The following is a 22,598-nucleotide window of genomic DNA, read 5'->3' as shown; positions in this document are numbered from 1 at the left end:
TCTTGCTCCAAAATTGCCTTGAAGCAAGAGCCATGTGTCATGATAGGCATACTTCGTATCTTCGAGGTTGCCCTCCTCTTCTTCCTCTTCATCCTCTTCCTCCATACTAACCTTGGCCTTTAGAGCAAGGTTGGGCTTCTTTACTCTTTGAGAGCGAAGAACCGCATTGTCGGCGGTCTTGTCCAAGATGCTCATAGCAACAAACTCATCCAACACTTCACTTGATGACAAGGTGTGGAAGTCCGGCCTTTGACGAATTACGGAGGACATGGCTTTGTGGTAGGGCATCATTGCCTTGAGGAATTTGCGCTTGATCCAATTGTCATCCGTGTCCTTACTTCCATGATCTCGGAGAGAGACCGCGAGTTTGGTTACTCTCCGAAAAAGCTCACGAGGTTCTTCATCTTCTTTCATTGCAAACTCGTCGGCTTCATCTTGCACCACTTCATAGTTGGAGCGTTGAATGCTTGCGCTTCCCCGATAGAGGGAAACAACTTGGAGCCAAGCATCTTTGGCCATGGTGTAAGGCCGGAGATGAGGAAGATCTTCGGGTGGGATTGCTTCTTGGATGATGAAGAGAGCATTCTCATTGAATTGATGATCCACAACTTCTCTAGGAGTGAAGTTCCTTCGGTCATGCGGATAGAAACCTTCTTCAATGATTCTCCAAAGGTTAGTGTTCACATGATTTAAATGACGCTTAAAACGATAGACCCAAGAATCAAAATCAACATTCTTCTCAATCTTAGGAGCCGGGCCAGCATGATTTAAATGAGTGGAAGGGAGCGGTCCACCATAGACAGGTGGAGGTTCCACATGGGCAAAGATGCCGGTGCCCTTTTTACCACTAGAAGAAGGAGCTTTCTCACTAGTAGCTTCCCCTTTGTCAGAGGTAGCATCCGTCACCTTGTTGGCGGGATCACCCACTTTGAATGGTGCGGTGGAAAGCTTAAGCCCTTCTAAGTATTTATTAAACATGCTTTCGACCTCGGTAGTCATGGAGGTTTTCAATGTGTCCAACGCCACATTTAGTTCCTCACGAGAGACCGCGGTTCCCCCATCTCCCGTAGACGAGACCGGATTCACACCGGAGTGCTCCTCCCACCGTCTACGATGTCAACCATACTCTTCGGACGGTAAAGTCCTTAAAAAGAGACGAGGCTCTGATACCAATTGAAAGGATCGATATAGTTGACTAGAGGGGGGGTGAATAGGCAACTAACAATTTTTAGCTTTTCTCTACCAAATTAAAATTTGCATCAAAATAGGTTTTCTAGATATGCAACTAAGTGAGCAACCTATATGATGCAATGACAACAAGCATGCAAGCAAATAAGAGATATAACACGATTAAACTTGCGAAAGTAAAGGGACGAGATAACCAAGAGTGGAGCCGGTGAAGACGAGGATGTGTTACCGAAGTTCCTTCCTTTTGAAGGGAAGTACGTCTCTGTTGGAGCGGTGTGGAGGCACAATGCTCCCCAAGAAGCCATTAGGGCCACCGTATTCTCCTCACGCCCTCACACAATGCAAGATGCCGTGATTCCACTATTGGTGCCCTTGAAGGCGGCGACCGGACCTTTACAAACGAGGTTGGGGCAATCTCCACAACTTAATTGGAGGCTCCCAACGACACCACAAAGCTTCACCACAATGGACTATGGCTCCGCGGTGACCTCAACCGTCTAGGGTGCTCAAACACCCAAGAGTAACAAGATCCGCTAGGGAAAAGTGGGGGAATCAAATTTCTCTTGGTGGAAGTGTAGATCGGGGCCTTCTCAACCAATCCCGAGCAAATCAACAAGTTTGGTTGGCTAGGGAGAGAGATCGGGCGAAAATGGAGCTTGGAGCAACAATGCAGCTTTTGGGGGAAGAGGTAGGTCAACTTTGGGGAAGAAGACCTCCTTATACAGTGGGGGGAACAATCCAACCGTTACCCCCCACACCAGCCCCACAGAGAGCGGTACTACCGCAGGAGGCAGCGGTACTACCGCTGATCACAGCGGTACTACCGCTCCCCCGGGCGGTACTACCGCTGGGCCCAGAGCGGTACTACCACGGTGGTTAGGGCGGTACTACCGCATACGAGCGGTACTACGTCCCCCACTGCCGCGGCAAGTACCGTAAAACCCGACACGAAAAAAGACCCCTCGAATCGAGGCGGTACTAGCACGAGACCGCAGCGGTACTACGGCTGGGGGCTACCAGCGGTACTACCGCTTGTAGCACCCAAGCGGTACTACCGCTCCGGCCCGCGGTACTACCGCTGGGACCAGAGAGGGCACACTGAGAAGGGGAACGAGCCCATCATAGAAGCGGAAAGGCTCGGAGGGGGGCAAAGGAAGTGTACGTGATGATTCCGCCCTAGCCTTTCCAAAGCGGACCCCCTCTTGATAGTACGGTGATCCCTATGAAACTAGTCCACCAAACTAATTCGAAAGGACTACACCATCTTCGCTTCAAGCTCCGAGGGGAGGGAATCGTCTCGTGCCAAAAGGATGAATCTCTGAAAACACTCAATGCACACGATTAGTCCGCAAAAGCATTGTCATCAATCACCAAAACATCTTAGGGATAAATATGCCCTTACACGAGGGATGGGCGTGGCCACAGTGCACCGTACCGGCGGAGATCTCCGCCCAGCGTGGCACTTTTGCCACTCCACCCCTGATGTCACCACAGGCAGGCAGAGCCCTGCTCCCACGGCGGCCTGTCGGTACGGCCCTGTGACGCCCCCGATTTGACCGTACACTAATCATGCACGCAAATGTGTACGATCAAGATCAGGGACTCACGGGAAGATATCACAACACAACTCTAAAACATAAATAAGTCATACAAGCATTATAATACAAGCCAGGGGCCTCGAGGGCTCGAATACAAGTGCTCGATCATAGACGAGTCAGCGGAAGCAACAATATCTGAGTACAGACATAAGTTAAACAGATTTGCCTTAAGAAGGCTAGCACAAAAGTAGCAACGATCGAAAAGGCAAGGCCTCCTGCCTGGGACCTCCTAACTACTCCTCGAAGCCGAACTCCATGTAGCATCATCCTCGGGATCTCTAGCTCCTGGACTCCAGCATCTGGTTGTGACAATCCGGTATAGAAAAAGGGAAAAGAGGGAGAAAAGCAACCGTGAGTACTCATCCAAAGTACTCGCAAGCAAGGAGCTACACTACATATGCATGGGTATATGTGTAAAGGGCCATATCAGTGGACTGAACTGCAGAATGCCAGAATAAAAGGGGGATAGCTAGTCATGTCGAAGACTACGCTTCTGGACATCTCCATCTTGCAGCATGTAGAAGAGAGTAGATTGAAGTCCTCCAAGTAGCATCGCATAGCATAATCCTACCCGGCGATCCCCTCCTCGTCGCCCTGTTAGAGAGCGACCACCGGGTTGTATCTGGCACTTGGAAGGGTGTATTTTATTCAGTATCCAGTTCTAGTTGTCATAAGGTCAAGGTACAACTCCGGGTCGTCCTGTTACCGAGGGACACGGCTATTCGAATAGATAAACTTCCCTGCAGGGGTGCACCACATAACCCAACACGCTCGATCCCATTTGGCCGGACACACTTTCCTGGGTCATGCTCGGCCTCGTAAGATCAACACGTCGCAGCCCCACCTAGGCTCAACAGAGAGGTCAGCACGCCAGTCTAACCCTATGCGCGCAGGGGTCTGGGCCCATCGCCCTATGCACACCTGCATGTTGCGTACGCGGCCGGAAGCAGACCTAGCCTAGTGGCATTCCAGTCCAATCCGGCGCGCGCCACTCAGTCACTGACGTCACGAAGGCTTCGGCTGATACCACGACGCCGGGATACCCATAACTACTCCCGCGTAGATGGTTAGTGCGTATAGACCAAATGGCCAGACTCAGATCAAATACCAAGATCTCGTTAAGCGTGTTAAGTATCTGCGAACGCCGACCAGGGCCAGGCCCACCTCTCACCTAGGCGGTCTCAACCTGCCCTGTCGCTCCGCCACAAGTAACAGTCGGGGGCCATCAGGAACCCAGGCCCACCTCTACCGGGGTGGAGCCACCTGTCCTTTCAGCCCCCTCATCAGAATCACTTGCGGGTACTCACCGAGCCGACCCGACTTTAATCACCACATGTGTCATGTATATAATGTATATAGTATATACCCGTGATCACCTCCCGAAGTGATCACGGCCCAGTAGTATAGCAAGGCAGACGGACAAGAGTGTAGGGCCACTGATGGAACACTAGCATCCTATACTAAGCAGTAGGATAGCAGGTAAGGGTAACAACTGTAGCAACAATGTCAGGCTATGCATCAGGATAGGATTAACGGAAAGTAGTAACATGCTACACTACTCTAATGCAAGCAGTATAGAGAAGACTAGGCGATATCTGGTGATCAAGGGGGGGGGCTTGCCTGGTTGCTCTGGCAAGTAGGAGGGGTCGTCCACTCCGTAGTCGAACTGGGCAGCAGCAGTGTCGGTCTCGTAGTCTACCGGAGAGAAGAGGGGGAAGAAACAGTAAATACAATGCAAACATAAACATGACGATGTGTGACATGACAATGAGCAGTGCGAGGTGTGTCCTAACGCGACAGTAGGTGGTACCGGCGAAGGGGGGGAACATCCGGGAAAGTATTCCCGATGTTTTGCGTTTTCGGACAGATGGACCGGAGGGGGAAAGTTGCGAGTTCAATAGGTTAGGGAGGTGTGGTGGACGAACGGACTGCGTATCCGGATTCGTCTCGTCGTTCTGAGCAACTTTCATGTACAAAGTTTTTCGATCCGAGTTACGGTTAATTTACTATGATTTTTCAAAGATTTAAACAATCTTCTGAATTTATTATAATTCGAAAATAAATATTAAATTGCTATGGGCACCCAGTTCTGTGTACACAGAAGTGTACACAGAGGATGACAAGTGGGCCAGGGGAGGTCCAGTCAGCAGTTGACCAGTCAACTGTTGACTGGTCAATAGGGTTAAAGTGGACCCACATGTCATTGTCACATTAGGTTAATTAGCTAATTAGCTAGGCTATCTAATTAATTAATTAAATTAAACAAGATTACTTAAGTTAATTAAGTGTTTAACTAATTAATTAATTATTCTTATTAATATATATTTTTACATTTCCCTTTTTTTAGGGGAGGGGCCCCAGCTGCCAGTGGCACAAAGGCCACTGGAGCGGGCACGGCTAACGGGCGCTGCCCCGGGCAGAGGCCGAACCCGCCCCGGTGCGAGGCGAGGCGAGGCGCGTCGGGGCGCCGGCAGCCGGCAGGAACGGCTGCAGGGCCAAGCGGCGTGGGGGCAGCCGTAGGAGGGGGGCAAGGCCATGCGGAGGCTGACGCCGGCGGCGAGGCGTGCTCGCGGTGCGAGCAACGGCGACGCGAGACGCGGACGACGGAGGGGCGAGCCGGGCGCGGCCAAGGCGTGCCGGACGACGACGGGGAGAAGGGAGAAGGGGGAAACGGGCGGCGCTCACAGCGGAGCGTAGGGGAGCGGCAGTGGGCTCGGGTGGGGCCGGGGAGGCGGTCGGCGACGTCGTGGCGAGGTCGCGTCAGCGTAGGGGCAGGCGACCCGAGGCGGCACCGGGCGGTGGCGTCGAAGCAGCGTTGACGAGCAGCGGCGGCGGGGTCGTCCGTCGATGGGGAGGCCTTCGGGCGACGGCGGACGAGGCGTCGAGCGCGACGAGTACAGCGGCGGATCGGTGACGGAGAGGACGGCGGCGGTGGTGGTGCATGGCGACGACGAGCGGGTGGGGCCCCGGCGATGTGGTCCTCCAGGCGGCGTCAGGGGCAATGGCGACGGCGTCAAGTCGCGGGGGTAACGGGGCGTGCGGGAGGAGTCGGAGAGGTGGGCGGTGGCTTCGGGCGGCGCGGCTGGGGCCGGGCCGGGGAGGGGCGCCTGCGGCGGAGGCACGGGATCGGGCTCCTCCCCGATCCAAGCGAGTGGGGAGGGAGAGAGTGGGGGTCGTGGGGGATCTGGGGGAGATGGGGATAGGTTAGGGTTTGGGGTCGGGGGGTTAAGCAGGGGTGAGGGGCCGGTTGTGCCAGTGGGCTGGCCGGCTGGGCCGTTGGCCCAGTTGGCCAGGGGGGCCTATTGTTTTTTGGATTTTAGTTTCCTTTTGTTTTTTTGTATCTTATTTCTTTTCTGTTTTATTTTGTTCCTCATTTTATTTTAGTTTTGTAAAGTACAAAATGATCCCTAAATTAGTACTACCACTAAACCCACTGCGATAAAAAGTTTAACACCTAACTAGAATAGTTTAACATTTTATTAATTATAAAAGGCATTTCAATAATTGTTTTGACTACTGTTTTATTCATTTTGGGGTATTTAATTATTTTATAAAGATGTTGTTTCTCCACCAATAATATCCATGATTTATTTGTCACATTGAGAACATTTTAGTTTTGACTTTTGAAAACTTCAATTGTTTGACTTGAATTTGAATTTGAATTTTGAATCGGTTTTTGAACTAACCCGAGATTAACTAAAGTGATCATGGTGACGTGGCATTGTTAACAGAGGTTTACTGTAGCTTAATTATCCGGGCGTCACAATTCTCCTCCACTACAAGAAATCTCGTCCCGAGATTTAAGCGGTGGGGTAAGGGGGAAAAACTAGGTTACGAAATTCTAATGATTCTCCTCGGTCTTGGTTGCTCTTCTCGAAGAGGTTGATCCATTACATTGATGTCTTCATTCTGCTGTTTCAGGTCATCATGATGAAGTTGTCGTCCTTTCTTCGGGAACTCCATCGTACTTACGACAGAGTAAGGGGGTATTCTGGAAGAACGGACCTCTGCAAGGTTTACTATCTGGTCAATATCATCGGGGAAGGTGGCGGAAAGTAACTCTCGAACTAAATCTTAAGAAAAAACCGAGAGCAAGTAAGAAAGTACCATGAGAAGTTTCAAACAGGTAGGCAATCGTTCGAAGCCTGAAACAAAGTGTGAAAGGGGTTCAAAGCAATCGGAATAAGTATTATGTCTGATGCCAGTACAGATCAGTAGGATGGTGGTCCGTGAATTACATACGAGGCCACGAGTGATGAATAAATTTGGGAACAGGGGGTGCACAGGAGAGTCAGGTTTCGATCCTGTGGAACTGTGGGTTATGGGCCCACCATGTGGGTTAAAAGTAGGAAGGGCGGTGACATCTTGCATGATCATGATAGCAAGGCATGTCAGAGGGTAGCCTGTCAGTTATATGTCAGCAACATCATCGGTACCAAGGGCGAGGGACGAAGAGAACCATTTTCCTGCTCGTTGAAACGAGGCGGACCATTAGGCAAAGTTCTCGTCCATCGATGGTTACCGAAATGTCACCAACAATAGTAACAGGGTCTTACTGACAGAGTTGTACACCGAGGTGCTTACATAAGCAGGAGAATATTACTGCTTAGATCATATAGATCAACAGAAAGGTTAAACCAAACAATGGAAGGGAAATTATGATTATCAGATTAAACAGAAGAATGGAAAGGAAAATGTGTTTAAACACATATTTCAAGGGTATATCCTTCCCAAGGACAAGCTGAGCATGATATAATGTAGAAAACTCTTTAGGTAGGGGAGAGAAATTTCATGACATTACCCATACAACGGTGTTTGGATAATTGAGCAGGAAACATTTAGCATTGGGCTTCAAATGTTCCTGTTGAAAATCGGAGTACCATATACATGCTTCGAGATAGCATTGACATGGTCAACATTTGAGGATCAGACTTTGGAAACAAAAAGGATCCATCAGGAACAACTTATAGAATAAGTCTTACAATTTCCTCATGGAAGAACAGCTAACCTTGCTAAAAGGGAAAACTTATAACAATAGGTCCTCTGGCCAGGTGTGTTAGGCATGACATCACCTTACGGGTCATGAATAGACCAATGTTACAACTCTTGGAAATATGTTCCAACCATCATATCTGACCGAGATTCAGATCTGTTTGGTGTCAGGATAACTCAGACTCAGGTTGCCTGAGAAGAAAGGTGCAACACGAATTGTCGAGATGACATTGTAAGATTCTCGGGAAATGAACTATGAAAGCAAGTTCCGAAACAAGAGTTCATCATTAAATCAAGGGGAGGTGAGGAGGTGACTGATTGACTCAGCGACAATCCATTGAGATTCCCAAAAGATGGATTTCCATCACTATGTGAACAAGGAGATAACATTAGCTAGATCAAATGACTTAATGATGTATGCTCGAGGAAAACATACACAGTTAAACATTGGTTGAAATGTGCACCCGAAATATGGGCTAGGTAGCACAATCAATGTCCGAATGATGATTCATTAAGCCATAGACGTAGAATGAAACTATAGACCAATAACTTCAAAGCAATAGGGTTGCTAGAAGTTTAGAATTTACACATCACTGACCATTTGTCGGTATTCCTTTTAGAAACAACACGGGGACCAAGTATCACTGTACCAAGATGTCATACGAGGTGGTGAAATTCTTACGACATACTTGACGTAAAATTTGGTAATACTCCAGGGTAGAACATATCATAAGCTAGATAGCAGGGAAATCAAGGTACAACACAAAACACGCACAAGTTTGTGTTGAATGGAAGGCAATAAAATGGTCGATGATAAAACAAATCATCGAGGGCAAGGATGGTATTTCTCATCCAGAATTCGATAGATATCTTGGAAGATCTCAGAATGTTGATGATGTTCACGACACATTTGTAGCGAGAATTTATGAAGAGGTAATCGATCGGCGATGTCATCCAGTCAAAGGAATGATGAAGCGAAAAGTTATTGGAACCAGGGGTACGACACAAACTTGAAATCAAGCTTGTTGTTCAAGGCGAACTAATATGACGAGGAAGATCGACGTAAGCTTAGCTCATCATCGAAAGTTGTGTTCCGGGAAGGAGCGGGTAGCACAGTTAAAAAGTTTGCACGATAATGATATAGCCGATAAGGCTAGGAATGACTTGAAGGATTATTAAACTCGTAAGCAACAAGAATTACTTAGAGTTATTGAATCGGAGTGCGGAATCGATTCGCTTATCGGTGTTCTTGAGTGACTAATAACTCAGAGCCCGTGGAAAATTGGAATCAGTGAGAATGTAGCACTTGATGAAAAACTCATAAGAAGTTATGCAGTTCCATGATAATCTCGAGATACCAGGGGGTAATACTCGACGACAAACCAAAATAGAGGTTGGACTGGGGTATTGCTCTGCAGAAGACAAGTGCCTAACTTGTACGAGAAATGGTGTTTAAAGGAGAACATGGTCGAAACCACGATTGCAAAAGGCCAGATCCCAGATATAAGATGAACTTATACCAAGGGAATAATTAATTTAAGAAAAGCTTTAATGATAAGATCTACATCGTGTCCTTGGGCATGAACGCAAAGTTCAAGGTCGACTCCCACTTCTTCAATGCATAACCTTTCATTCACTTCTCGCGTTTGATGAAGTTGCAGTGTTGAAAATTTTTATCTGGCAAAATACCAGAAGAGTATGACTCATGAAAACTTCCGAGTTCACACATATTATGGAAGGCATAGGTTCAACCCATCAGGGCATCTTAGGAACATATACCACAAACTTCGGAGTAAATAATACAAGCTCGAAAGTAGAGCATGGTTCACAAAGCAGAGGATACAATTTACCAAAGGCATCATGTATCCGAGGAAAAGCTCACAAGCTTATTTAATATGGAGGACATTGTCGGATAAAATCCAACAAAGGAACCGATGGTCCACAAGGGATCTGATGTGAGCATCGATACTCAACCAGAGGAAGAAAGAATGCAAGGACATCAGATTATAGAAACAACTGACTAACTCAAAAGCTCAAATGCAAAGGAATTATGAATTCCAAGACAAGGGATCAGAAGCAATGCTCTGATTAGGGATGGATAAGTCGAGTAAACTTACGGGTACAATCGATGGCAAATTTGATTGGTCGAGATCCAGCTCATGTTAAAAATCACGTTTGAGCCAGAAGGGAGAATTCTAGGATCTGATTGAGGATTGCGAGCATTCGCAATATTTTGAATCAACAGACTCAAAATGATAATGACAAGGAATGACTATAAGATTACGAGACTTATGGGATTATCCATAATGCAAGCAAGCAAGAATTTCAAGAGCAATAGGCTCCTGAGGATTTTCGGAAGATCGAATGGTATTCTGAACACTTTTGCGATATACTTGAATTCAACTGGGGATGAGCGGATACTCGGTAAGTGCGAGAATTATCCGTAGGGGTATTCAGGTGTCAAAGAACAGCATAGCAGTAAGCTCAAAGGATTCTTGGAACAACAGAGAGCATTACGGGGTATCTTGTAGTAACAAGATCAACTGGGAAACATTGTATGAATTGCGAGTATACGTGGTTATCCATAGGAGTTCATCGATGAAAGGGAATTGTAAAAGCGATGAACACAAGTTCTCGGGTTATCAGCGGAGAGTATCTTCAGGGTCTTCACGTGCAGCAGACGATCATCAGTAATAAGGGGCTCTCCGGGTGAAAGCGATAACGAGATCCTAATGTTAGATTTAGCAAAACTCACGTAACCCGAATAGAAAAGAGATCAGAGTCCCAGAGTATAGACAAGGAGTAAAAGATCCTAATACCACCCAATGGCGACGTGGGCCCGTAAGACACACAGCCATGTTAGTAAAAGTTTTTGCAATGTCTAGACTCGACTTCGGCCAAGGAGTTGGAAAGGGGGATTCCTACAGGCAGTCGGCTCTGATACCAACTTGTGACGCCCCCGATTTGACCGTACACTAATCATGCACGCAAATGTGTACGATCAAGATCAGGGACTCACGGGAAGATATCACAACACAACTCTAAAACATAAATAAGTCATACAAGCATTATAATACAAGCCAGGGGCCTCGAGGGCTCGAATACAAGTGCTCGATCATAGACGAGTCAGCGGAAGCAACAATATCTGAGTACAGACATAAGTTAAACAGATTTGCCTTAAGAAGGCTAGCACAAAAGTAGCAACGATCGAAAAGGCAAGGCCTCCTGCCTGGGACCTCCTAACTACTCCTCGAAGCCGAACTCCATGTAGCATCATCCTCGGGATCTCTAGCTCCTGGACTCCAGCATCTGGTTGTGACAATCCGGTATAGAAAAAGGGAAAAGAGGGAGAAAAGCAACCGTGAGTACTCATCCAAAGTACTCGCAAGCAAGGAGCTACACTACATACGCATGGGTATATGTGTAAAGGGCCATATCAGTGGACTGAACTGCAGAATGCCAGAATAAAAGGGGGATAGCTAGTCCTGTCGAAGACTACGCTTCTGGACATCTCCATCTTGCAGCATGTAGAAGAGAGTAGATTGAAGTCCTCCAAGTAGCATCGCATAGCATAATCCTACCCGGCGATCCCCTCCTCGTCGCCCTGTTAGAGAGCGACCACCGGGTTGTATCTGGCACTTGGAAGGGTGTATTTTATTCAGTATCCAGTTCTAGTTGTCATAAGGTCAAGGTACAACTCCGGGTCGTCCTTTTACCGAGGGACACGGCTATTCGAATAGATAAACTTCCCTGCAGGGGTGCACCACATAACCCAACACGCTCGATCCCATTTGGCCGGACACACTTTCCTGGGTCATGCCCGGCCTCGTAAGATCAACACGTCGCAGCCCCACCTAGGCTCAACAGAGAGGTCAGCACGCCGGTCTAACCCTATGCGCGCAGGGGTCTGGGCCCATCGCCCTATGCACACCTGCACGTTGCGTACGCGGCCGGAAGCAGACCTAGCCTAGTGGCGTTCCAGTCCAATCCGGCGCGCGCCACTCAGTCGCTGACGTCACGAAGGCTTCGGCTGATACCACGACGCCGGGATACCCATAACTACTCCCGCGTAGATGGTTAGTGCGTATAGACCAAATGGCCAGACTCAGATCAAATACCAAGATCTCGTTAAGCGTGTTAAGTATCCGCGAACGCGACCAGGGCCAGGCCCACCTCTCACCTAGGCGGTCTCAACCTGCCCTGTCGCTCTGCCACAAGTAACAGTCGGGGGCCGTCAGGAACCCAGGCCCACCTCTACCGGGGTGGAGCCACCTGTCCTTTCAGCCCCCTCATCAGTATCACTTGCGGGTACTCACCGAGCCGACCCGACTTTAATCACCACATGTGTCATGTATATAATGTATATAGTATATACCCGTGATCACCTCCCGAAGTGATCACGGCCCAGTAGTATAGCAAGGCAGGCGGACAAGAGTGTAGGGCCACTGATGGAACACTAGCATCCTATACTAAGCAGTAGGATAGCAGGTAAGGGTAACAACTGTAGCAACAATGTCAGGCTATGCATCAGGATAGGATTAACGGAAAGCAGTAACATGCTACACTACTCTAATGCAAGCAGTATAGAGAAGACTAGGCGATATCTGGTGATCAAGGGGGGGGCTTGCCTGGTTGCTCTGGCAAGTAGGAGGGGTCGTCCACTCCGTAGTCGAACTGGGCAGCAGCAGTGTCGGTCTCGTAGTCTACCGGAGAGAAGAGGGGGGAGAAACAGTAAATACAATGCAAACATAAACATGACGATGTGTGACATGACAATGAGCAGTGCGAGGTGTGTCCTAACGCGACAGTAGGTGGTACCGGCGAAGGGGGGGAACATCCGGGAAAGTATTCCCGATGTTTTGCGTTTTCGGACAGATGGACCGGAGGGGGAAAGTTGCGAGTTCAATAGGTTAGGGAGGTGTGGTGGACGAACGGACTGCGTATCCGGATTCGTCTCGTCGTTCTGAGCAACTTTCATGTACAAAGTTTTTCGATCCGAGTTACGGTTAATTTACTATGATTTTTCAAAGATTTAAACAATCTTCTGAATTTATTATAATTCGAAAATAAATATTAAATTGCTATGGGCACCCAGTTCTGTGTACACAGAAGTGTACACAGAGGATGACAAGTGGGCCAGGGGAGGTCCAGTCAGCAGTTGACCAGTCAACTGTTGACTGGTCAATAGGGTTAAAGTGGACCCACATGTCATTGTCACATTAGGTTAATTAGCTAATTAGCTAGGCTATCTAATTAATTAATTTAATTAAACAAGATTACTTAAGTTAATTAAGTGTTTAACTAATTAATTAATTATTCTTATTAATATATATTTTTACATTTCCCTTTTTTTAGGGGAGGGGCCCCAGCTGCCAGTGGCACAAAGGCCACTGGAGCGGGCACGGCTAACGGGCGCTGCCCCGGGCGGAGGCCGAACCCGCCCCGGTGCGAGGCGAGGCGAGGCGCGTCGGGGCGCCGGCAGCCGGCAGGAACGGCTGCAGGGCCAAGCGGCGTGGGGGCAGCCGTAGGAGGGGGGCAAGGCTATGCGGAGGCTGACGCCGGCGGCGAGGCGTGCTCGCGGTGCGAGCAACGGCGACGCGAGACGCGGACGACAGAGGGGCGAGCCGGGCGCGGCCAGGGCGTGCCGGACGACGACGGGGAGAAGGGAGAAGGGGGGAACGGGCGGCGCTCACAGTGGAGCGTAGGGGAGCGGCAGTGGGCTCAGGTGGGGCCGGGGAGGCGGTCGGCGACGTCGTGGCGAGGTCGCGTCGGCGTAGGGGCAGGCGACCCGAGGCGGCACCGGGCGGCGGCGTCGAGGCAGCGTTGACGAGCAGCGGCGGCGGGGTCGTCCATCGATGGGGAGGCCTTCGGGCGACGGCGGACGAGGCGTCGAGCGCGACGAGTACGGCGGCGGTTCGGTGACGGAGAGGACGACGGCGGTGGTGGTGCACGGCGACGACGAGCGGGTGGGGCCCCGGCGATGTGGTCCTCCAGGCGGCGTCAGGGGCGATGGGCGACGGCGTCAAGTCGCGGGGGTAACAGGGCGTGCGGGAGGAGTCGGAGAGGCGGGCGGTGGCTTCGGGCGGCGCGGCTGGGGCCGGGCCGGGGAGGGGCGCCTGCGGTGGAGGCACGGGATCGGGCTCCTCCCCGATCCAAGCGAGTGGGGAGGGAGAGAGTGGGGGGTCGTGGGGGGTCTGGGGGAGATGGGGATAGGTTAGGGTTTGGGGTCGGGGGGTTAAGCAGGGGTGAGGGGCCGGTTGGGCCAGTGGGCTGGCCGGCTGGGCCGTTGGCCCAGTTGGCCAGGGGGCCTTTTGTTTTTTGGATTTTAGTTTCCTTTTGTTTTTTTGTATCTTATTTCTTTTCTGTTTTATTTTGTTCCTCATTTTATTTTAGTTTTGTAAAGTACAAAATGATCCCTAAATTAGTACTACCACTAAACCCACTGCGATAAAAAGTTTAACACCTAACTAGAATAGTTTAACATTTTTTTAATTATAAAAGGCATTTCAATAATTGTTTTGACTACTGTTTTATTCATTTTGGGGTATTTAATTATTTTATAAAGATGTTGTTTCTCCACCAATAATATCCATGATTTATTTGTCACATTGAGAACATTTTAGTTTTAACTTTTGAAAACTTTAATTGTTTGACTTGAATTTGAATTTGAATTTTGAATCGGTTTTTGAACTAACCCGAGATTAACTAAAGTGATCATGGTGACGTGGCATCGTTAACAGAGGTTTACTGTAGCTTAATTATCCGGGCGTCACAGGCCCAAGGACGACGGGCCCCACCGATCGGCGACAGCCCGGAAGACAACTAGAGCCTCACCAGTCGGATTCGAGGGAGGTCGGTCCCCAGCAGTCGGCCCGCCCCCTCCTCGGGACCCACGCGCCAATAACCAGACGAGACACAGAGTGGCTACAGTAATCGCCCGCCAGGCGGCGGGGCTGTAGCCACGCTCCCCTGACCGAGCCTGCGTCATTAGCATCACGCCTACAGTGATCAGCAGCCGACCAGACCCGTGAGCGACGGGGGCGGCCTGTCGGCTCCGTACCAGACCAGTCGGCGGGGCCCACCAAGCGACGGGCCCCAGCAGTCGGCGGAGAAGCCGGCAACCAGAGAGACTGACAGTCGGGTCCTACACCCGGCCGGATTACTATTGTACCCCTGGGGAGTAGGCCTATATAAACCCCCCAGGCACCCTATGCAAAGGGTTCCCAACCTGTTAGAACTAGACCGACCCATAGAGAAAGGAGAGAGCTAGCCTTGCTTTCTTCAACCTCTAGCAAACAACTCGAGGAGCACCATTGTACTCACTAGTGCCTTAGTAATCATGCGGAGACCCCGCAGAGCAGGACTAGGGGTGTTATCTCCTAGGAGAGCCCCGAACCTGGGTAAAGTGCGCCGGCGTTTGTGTCTACGCCTCATCCCGCTTCCAGGCACCGACGACGTTCTACTCGCTCCCACCATGATAAGCCATCCATTGGCATATGTCGCACCCAACACTCGACACACCAATCCGCATTATTGCTACTATCATCTTTCAACTTAGTTTTCTCTAGGAACATATCAAAAATAAAATAGGGGAGCTATACGCGAGCTATTGATCTACAACACAGATATGCAAATACTATCAGGACTAAGTTCATGATAAATTTAAGTTCAATTAATCATATTACTTAAGAACTCCCACTTAGATAGACATCCCTCTAGTCATCTAAATGATCATGTGATCCATATCAACTAAACCATGTCCGATCATCACGTGAGATGGAGTAGTTTTCAATGGTGAACATCACTATGTTGATCATATCTACTATATGGTTCACGCTCGACCTTTCGGTCTCAGTGTTCCGAGGCCATATCTGCATATGCTAGGCTCGTCAAGTTTAACCCGAGTATTCTGCATGTGCAAAACTGGCTTGCACCCGTTGTATGTGAACGTAGAGATTATCACACCCGATCATCACGTGGTGTCTCGGCACGACGAACTGTCGCAACGGTGCATACTCAGGGAGAACACTTGTACCTTGAAATTTAGTGAGAGATCATCTTATAATGCTACCGTCGTACTAAGCAAAATAAGATGCATAAAGGATAAACATCACATGCAATCAATATAAGTGATATGATATGGCTATCATCATCTTGTGCCTTTGATCTCCATCTCCAAAGCACCATCATGATCACCATCGTCACCGGCTTGACACCTTGATCTTCATTGAAGCATCGTTGTCGTCTCGCCAACTATTGCTTCTACGACTATCACTACCGCTTAGTGATAAAGTAAAGCAATTACATGGCGATTGCATTTCATACAATAAAGCGACAACCATAAGGCTCCTGCCAGTTGCCGATAACTTTTACAAAACATGATCATATCATACAACAATTAATATACCATCACGTTTTGACCATATCACATCACAGCAAGCTGTGCAAAAACAAGTTAGACGTCCTCTACTTTGTTGTTGCAAGTTTTACGTGGCTGCTACGGGCTTAGCAAGAACCGTTCTTACCTACGCATCAAAACCACAACGATTTTTCGTCAAGTGTGCTGTTTTAACCTTCAACAAGGATCGGGCATAGTCACACTCGATTCAACTAAAGTTGGAGAAACAGACACCCACTAGCCACCTGTGTGCAAAGCATGGCGGTAGAACCAGTCTCATGAACGCGGTCATGTAATGTCGGTCTGGGCCGCTTCATCTAACAATATCGCTGAATCAAAGTATGACATGCTGGTAAGCAGTATGACTATTATCGCCCACAACTCTTTGTGTTGTACTCGTGCATATAACATCTACGCATAGACCTGGCTCTGATACCACTGTTGGGGAACGTAGTATTTCAAAAAAATTCCTACGATCACGCAAGATCTATCTAGGAGAAGCATAGCAACGAGCGGGGAGAATGTGTCCACGTACCCTCGTAGACCGAAAGCGGAAGCGTTTAGTAACATGGTTGATGTCGTCGAACGTCTTCGCGATCCAACCGATACAAGTACCGAACGTACGTCACCTCCGCGATCTGCACACGTTCAGCTTGGTGACGTCCCTCGAACTCTTGATCCAGTTGAGGCCGAGGGAGAGTTTCGTCAGCACGATGGCGTGGTGACGGTGATGATGAAGTTACCGGCGCAGGGCTTCGCCTAAGCACTACGACGATATGACCGAGGTGTGTTTCTGTGGAGGGGGGCACCGCACACGGCTAAAAGATCAACTTGTGTGTTCTAGGGTGCCCCCCTCCCCACGTATATAAAGGAGGGGGAGGAGGAGGCCGGCCAAGGGGGAGGCGCGCCATGGGGGGAGTCCTACTAGGACTCCAAACCTAGTAGGATTCGCCCCCCCCCCCTTTCCTATTCCAAGTGGTAGAAGGGGGAAGGAGGAGGAGGAGAGAAGGAAGGAGGGGGGCGCCGCCCCTTCCCCTTGTCCAATTCGGATTGGGGCAAGGGGGGCGCGTGCCACCTCCTGGCCAACCCTCTCTCTTCTCCACTAAGGCCCATGAGGCCCAATAGCTTCCTGGGGGTGGGGGGTCCGGTAACTCCCGGTACTCCGAAACTTATCTGAATCGACCCGAACCATTCCGGTGTCCGAATATAACCTTCCAATATATGAATCTTTATGTCTCGACCATTTCGAGACTCCTCATCACTTCCATAATCTCATCCGGGACTCCTAACAACCTTCGGTCATCAAATCACATAAACTCATAATACAAATCATCATCGAACGTTAAGCGTGCGGACCCTACGGGTTCGAGAACTATATAGACATGACCGAGACACATCTCCGGTCAATAACCAATAGCGGAACCTGGATGCTCATATTGGTTCCTACATATTCTACGAAGATCTTTATCGGTCAAACCGCATAACAACATACGTTTGTTCCCTTTGTCATCGGTATGTTACTTGTCCGAGATTCGATCGTCGGTATCATCATACCTAGTTCAATATCGTTACCGGAAAGTCTCTTTACTCGTTTCGTATTGCATCATCCCATAACTAACTCATTAGTCACATTGCTTGCAAGGCTTATAGTGATGTGCATTACCGAGAGGGCCCAGAGATACCTCTCCGAAACACGGAGTAACAAATCCTAATCTCGATCTATGCCAACTCAACAAACACCATCGGAGACACCTATAGAGCATCTTTATAATCACCCAATTATGTTGTGACGTTTGACAACACACTAAGTGTTCCTCTGGTATTTGGGAGTTGCATAATCTCATAGTCAGAGGAACATGTATAAGTCATGAAGAAAGCAATAGCAATAAACTAAACGATCATTATGCTAGGCTAATGGATGGGTCTTGTACATCACATCATTCTCTAATCATGTGATCTCGTTCATCAAATGACAACACATGTCCATGGTTAGGAAACTTAACCATCTTTGATTAACGAGCTAGTCAAGTAGAGGCATACTAGGGACACTTTGTTTGTCTATGTATTCACACATGTACTAAGTTTCCGGTTAATACAATTCTAGCATGAATAACAAACATTTATCATGATATAATAAAATATAAATAATAACTTTATTATTGTCTCTAGGGCATATTTCCTTCAGATCGACCCGGGCGAAATTACATATTCCTCACCCACGGTTATTAATAGACTTTTTATCTATATATATACTAGCTAAATGCCCGTGCGTTGCTACGGGCAACAATATAGATACATGAATTAAAAGAAAAATCCCATTTAGCATTGAGATGACAAATAAAAAATTGAATAGCAGTATGGGACGTTATCATTGGAATACCATGTGCATAAGAAAAATCCCGGTGAGGCCGTGACTGTAAGCGAACCCCGTTGACTAATTGTAAAATCAATTAGAATGGATAGAGACATGCAACATGTCTCCCCCGTGAAGAAGGAAAGACAAACAATAATGCTAATGGAGAGCATAATTGTAGCCTATTAATAGTACATAGCACAGATGAAAAGCTTGAATGTATTACAGGTGGTTATATGACATGTCCATGATTTAACACACATATATGATTTTAAGAACTGGTAAAACACTGCATCTATTATCATGATGATCCAGAGTGTCTGATTTAACACTTAGAGCCGAGTCAGAGTCAATCCTAACTACGCCTTATCTTTCCTCCTCCACAAGAAAAGATCTTCCTCCTCCCATATAAGCAAATATATGTTTTATGCTCTTAAATATCTGTTTTATTTAACACCTAAAGAACAATGGAAAATTAACTGACGCCAATACCACACCAGAACAAAACAGATCCGGTTAAAAAGAGCAAAGGTAGACTGCTTCGCTTTCCAGTGATAAGGTGAGAGCCAATTTAAAGCCAGCATCCACCCATCCATTAAGCACCTACTTCTTTGGTCGTCTGGAGGTCTAATCTACGCAAACGGTCTGCTGATCAAACAATCTGTCCAATTTCTAAACCGGCAATGGAAATCTAGCTAGTCAAACCTTGATAGAGCAAGATTACTTATAACATAGAAAGAGAAGGGCAAAGGGAGGACTCACGCTGCTGCTTCGCTTTCCCCGGCGGCACAGGTCACGCATGCACGGACTCGTCCAAGGCACCGGCCAACTCCTCCACAGCATCTCTCCGACCGCCGCATCACTCGAGCCCAACTTCTCTCCCACCAAGTGCCTCTGTTCACTTGCCTTCTACATCATCACGCGCCTCCCAACCAAGCCCCAACACGCACACACGCGGCCAACCTAACCCCTGCACATGCACGCCCGCCCAGCCCCATCGCGGGCCCCGGCAGCCCAACCCCATCGCATGTGTCGCCCTCCCAATGCATGATCTCCTCCCAGCTCATGTTTCCCCTTGCCCAGCTCCGGCGGCCGCGCCTCCAATGCCTCCCGTCGCCGGAGTCCGTCCTGCAAGCGCATCTCATGGATGCGTCAGACTTGCTCGTTGCTGCCCAGGCGGGGAAGTGGTGGGATCGGCATAACTGACGAGTGCGAATTCGGCCGGGTAAACCACCGTGATAGAAGAAAGGAATCTCTACCACGGTGATAGAAGAAAGGAAGGAGATGGAAGAAAGGAATTGATCGAAAGAAGGAAGGAGAATGATCACGAGTTATTGTGTTATCAAATCAGATTTTTATTACCATGCATGAATTGATTGTGTTTGGTTACCATACGTGAATTATTTGTTGTGTTTATACCAAAGATAGAAGAAAGGAATTGAAAACCAAAGACAAAACCGGCAGGGAGAAAACCGGTGGAGGGAGAAAAGAAAATCGATTGAGGGGAGAGGGGGTCGTACGGGAGGTTGTTGGACGAAGCGAGGGTAACTTAAGAGGGGAGCAGGAACCTTACATTTCTTTTAGGTAGTAGAGATAGAGATATATTCCAGGTCAGCGTTTGCTCTGAATCTGTCTAAGCTGCCAGTACCTCATATTGCTTGCAGTCTGTTTGTCTTGCGTGGTCATCCTCAAACTGCTCCAACGACTAACTGAATTGCATGTGCACTCATCACAAACTAAAAATAGCCACAGCCTCGCACTTGTCATCGCGTATTTTAATCAGAAAAAACAGGAACAGTGCATCAGAAAACTATTACAGTAGCTAGTAGTAATATATTCTTAGTTTACTCGTCGTTGTAATTGCAATTAGTTGTTGTCCATTCATGTCTGGTCTGTGGGCGCCTCTCGTCGTCCTCGCGTTGCTCGCCTCAGCGGGCGATGGCGCGAAGGTGCACCACAAACACGGCAGGTTCACCGCGGGCCCGTGGAAGCCGGCGCACGCCACCTTCTACGGCGGACGCGATGGGTCCGACACCCGCGCCGGCGCATGCGGCTACAAGGACACGGTGGCGGAGGGGTACGGCCTACAGACGGCGGCCGTGAGCACCGCGATGTTCAACGGCGGTGAGACTTGCGGGGCGTGCTACGAGGTGCGGTGCACGGACAGCCCGGAGTGGTGCAAGGCCGGCACGGCGCCTTTGACGGTGACAGCGACGAACCTGTGCCCGCCCAACTACCAGCTGCCCGGCGACGACGGCGGGTGGTGCAACCCGCCACGCGAGCACCTGGACCTCACCATGCCGGCCTTCTTGCAGATCGCGGAGGAGAAGGCCGGCATTGTGCCCATCTCGTACCGCCGGTGCGTACGGTAGCACACGTAAGATTTCTCTTTTGTTATTAATTAAGTCAGCTGACTGAAAATTTTGTACGTGTACGTGCGTGCGATGCAGTGTGCCTTGCGTGAAGCTGGGCGGGATCCGGTACACGATCACAGGGAACAAATACTTCAACATGGTGGCCGTGACGAACGTGGGCGGGGCGGGGGACGTGGCGGCGCTCAAGGTGAAGGGGAACAAGCGCGTCAAGTGGACGTTGCTGCAGCGCAACTGGGGCCAGGTGTGGCAGACCTCCGAGGACCTCACCGGCGAGTCGCTCACGTTCCGCGTCATGACCGGCGACCACCGCAAGCACACGTCCTGGCACGTCCTCCCGCGGGACTGGCAGTTCGGCGTCACCTACCAGGCACCCAAGAACTTCTAACCGCCCTATAAAACCGTGCTAGCCAGCCAAGTGTAAATTCATCGAATCTCATGTTTTGTGTCCCTCGGAGTATGTATGTCCAACTCCAACAGGACGTACGTGCGTCAAGAAACAAGATTCCCTTTGACAACTGACAAGAAACAAAGAATGAATGAAAGAAACAAGACTTGTGTCCGGCATTGCACCGCTGGGCACTTTCATGCTGCACCCAGGAAAGAACAAGAAACAATTAGACACGGCCGGGCAAGGTGGTGCCACAGAACGGGACGTCCCGTAACGTTGGAGTTGGACACACACAACTTCATCATCAACAGCAAGGACACCACCACCCCTCCCTTCTCCGGGGAAGCTTTCCTTTCCTCCACGATTCCATGTTGACGCTGCAGTCGCCCTTCATCCGTGATCCTCCTTCCCGCGCAATCTGTGGACATGCTTGCCGCGGCGTCAATGGAGGTACACGGCCAATCTTGATAATGCCTTTGCTCCACACAAACACGTCGCTATTCTTTTGTCTTCTCTTTCCTTGAGAAAATTATGGTTGGGACTCTCCTCCCTCCACTACCGTGTTGCAATGCTGATTTGGAAGGAAAAATCAACCTCCAGACTTAATCCGACCTTATATCATGGTTTTACACCTTTAAACTTTCAAAACTGTTGAGAACAAACCTGTAGTTGGAAGGTTAGTGGTAACCCCAGCTCACCACGTATCAAACCCCTCCAGCCCACCAGAGATCAAATTGCAGATTTTACGCTTGATGTCTCATGATAAAAACAAAACAAGGGTCATATTCTTTCAATGGGTATTCCCATCGAGTACGACGCCCCCAAGAAAGTTCTCAAACTGTTTTACAACAAATATGCAAATTTAAGAGGTGCTTTGAATGCATTACCCATAAAAACTCATCAAACTGTGTGCATGTTTCGGAGTGCTCAGCTCTGAAAAATGCAACTCAAGCGGGGTAGTTTCACGGTGTCCCTCATCGGAAAAAAACTAGAATCCCTATGAACGCACACACGCACACCCTACCCCTATGAGCACCTCCGAAAGACTGAGCCGACATATCATCTTGAAATTTACGAAGTCACCGTAGGCACCTCGTCGTCGGAAATCCTAAAATAAATCCAGAAATAAATGCGAGCACCAGGACTTGAACCCTGGTGGACTGGGGATACCATAGTCCCTCTAACCATCCAACCACAGGTTGCTGTCACCCGTAAGTTGATCCAACCTTGTAGTATTGTTACACCTTTAAATATGCTAAAGCAAGAGTATCTATACCATGTATCAATATAAAAAGATCCAAAGGAA

At 48.9% G+C, this 22,598-nt stretch overlaps 1 protein-coding gene across 1 annotated transcript; it reads left to right on the top strand.

Moving 5' to 3' along the window:
* The first annotated feature begins 5,633 nt into the window (after positions 1-5,633).
* On the top strand, positions 5,634-21,455 carry LOC109767195 (expansin-A32-like). Its single transcript, XM_020325960.2, has 3 exons — positions 5,634-5,812; positions 20,400-20,888; positions 20,980-21,455. The coding sequence occupies exons 1-3, from the start codon at positions 5,634-5,636 to the stop codon at positions 21,287-21,289; spliced, it is 978 nt and encodes a 325-aa protein (XP_020181549.2). The 3' UTR covers positions 21,290-21,455.
* Positions 21,456-22,598: the final 1,143 nt, after the last annotated feature.

This window comes from Aegilops tauschii, chromosome 7 (assembly GCF_002575655.3).
Source record: "Aegilops tauschii subsp. strangulata cultivar AL8/78 chromosome 7, Aet v6.0, whole genome shotgun sequence".
NCBI lineage: Eukaryota > Viridiplantae > Streptophyta > Magnoliopsida > Poales > Poaceae > Aegilops > Aegilops tauschii.
This window is presented reverse-complemented; position numbering and strand designations above follow the sequence as displayed.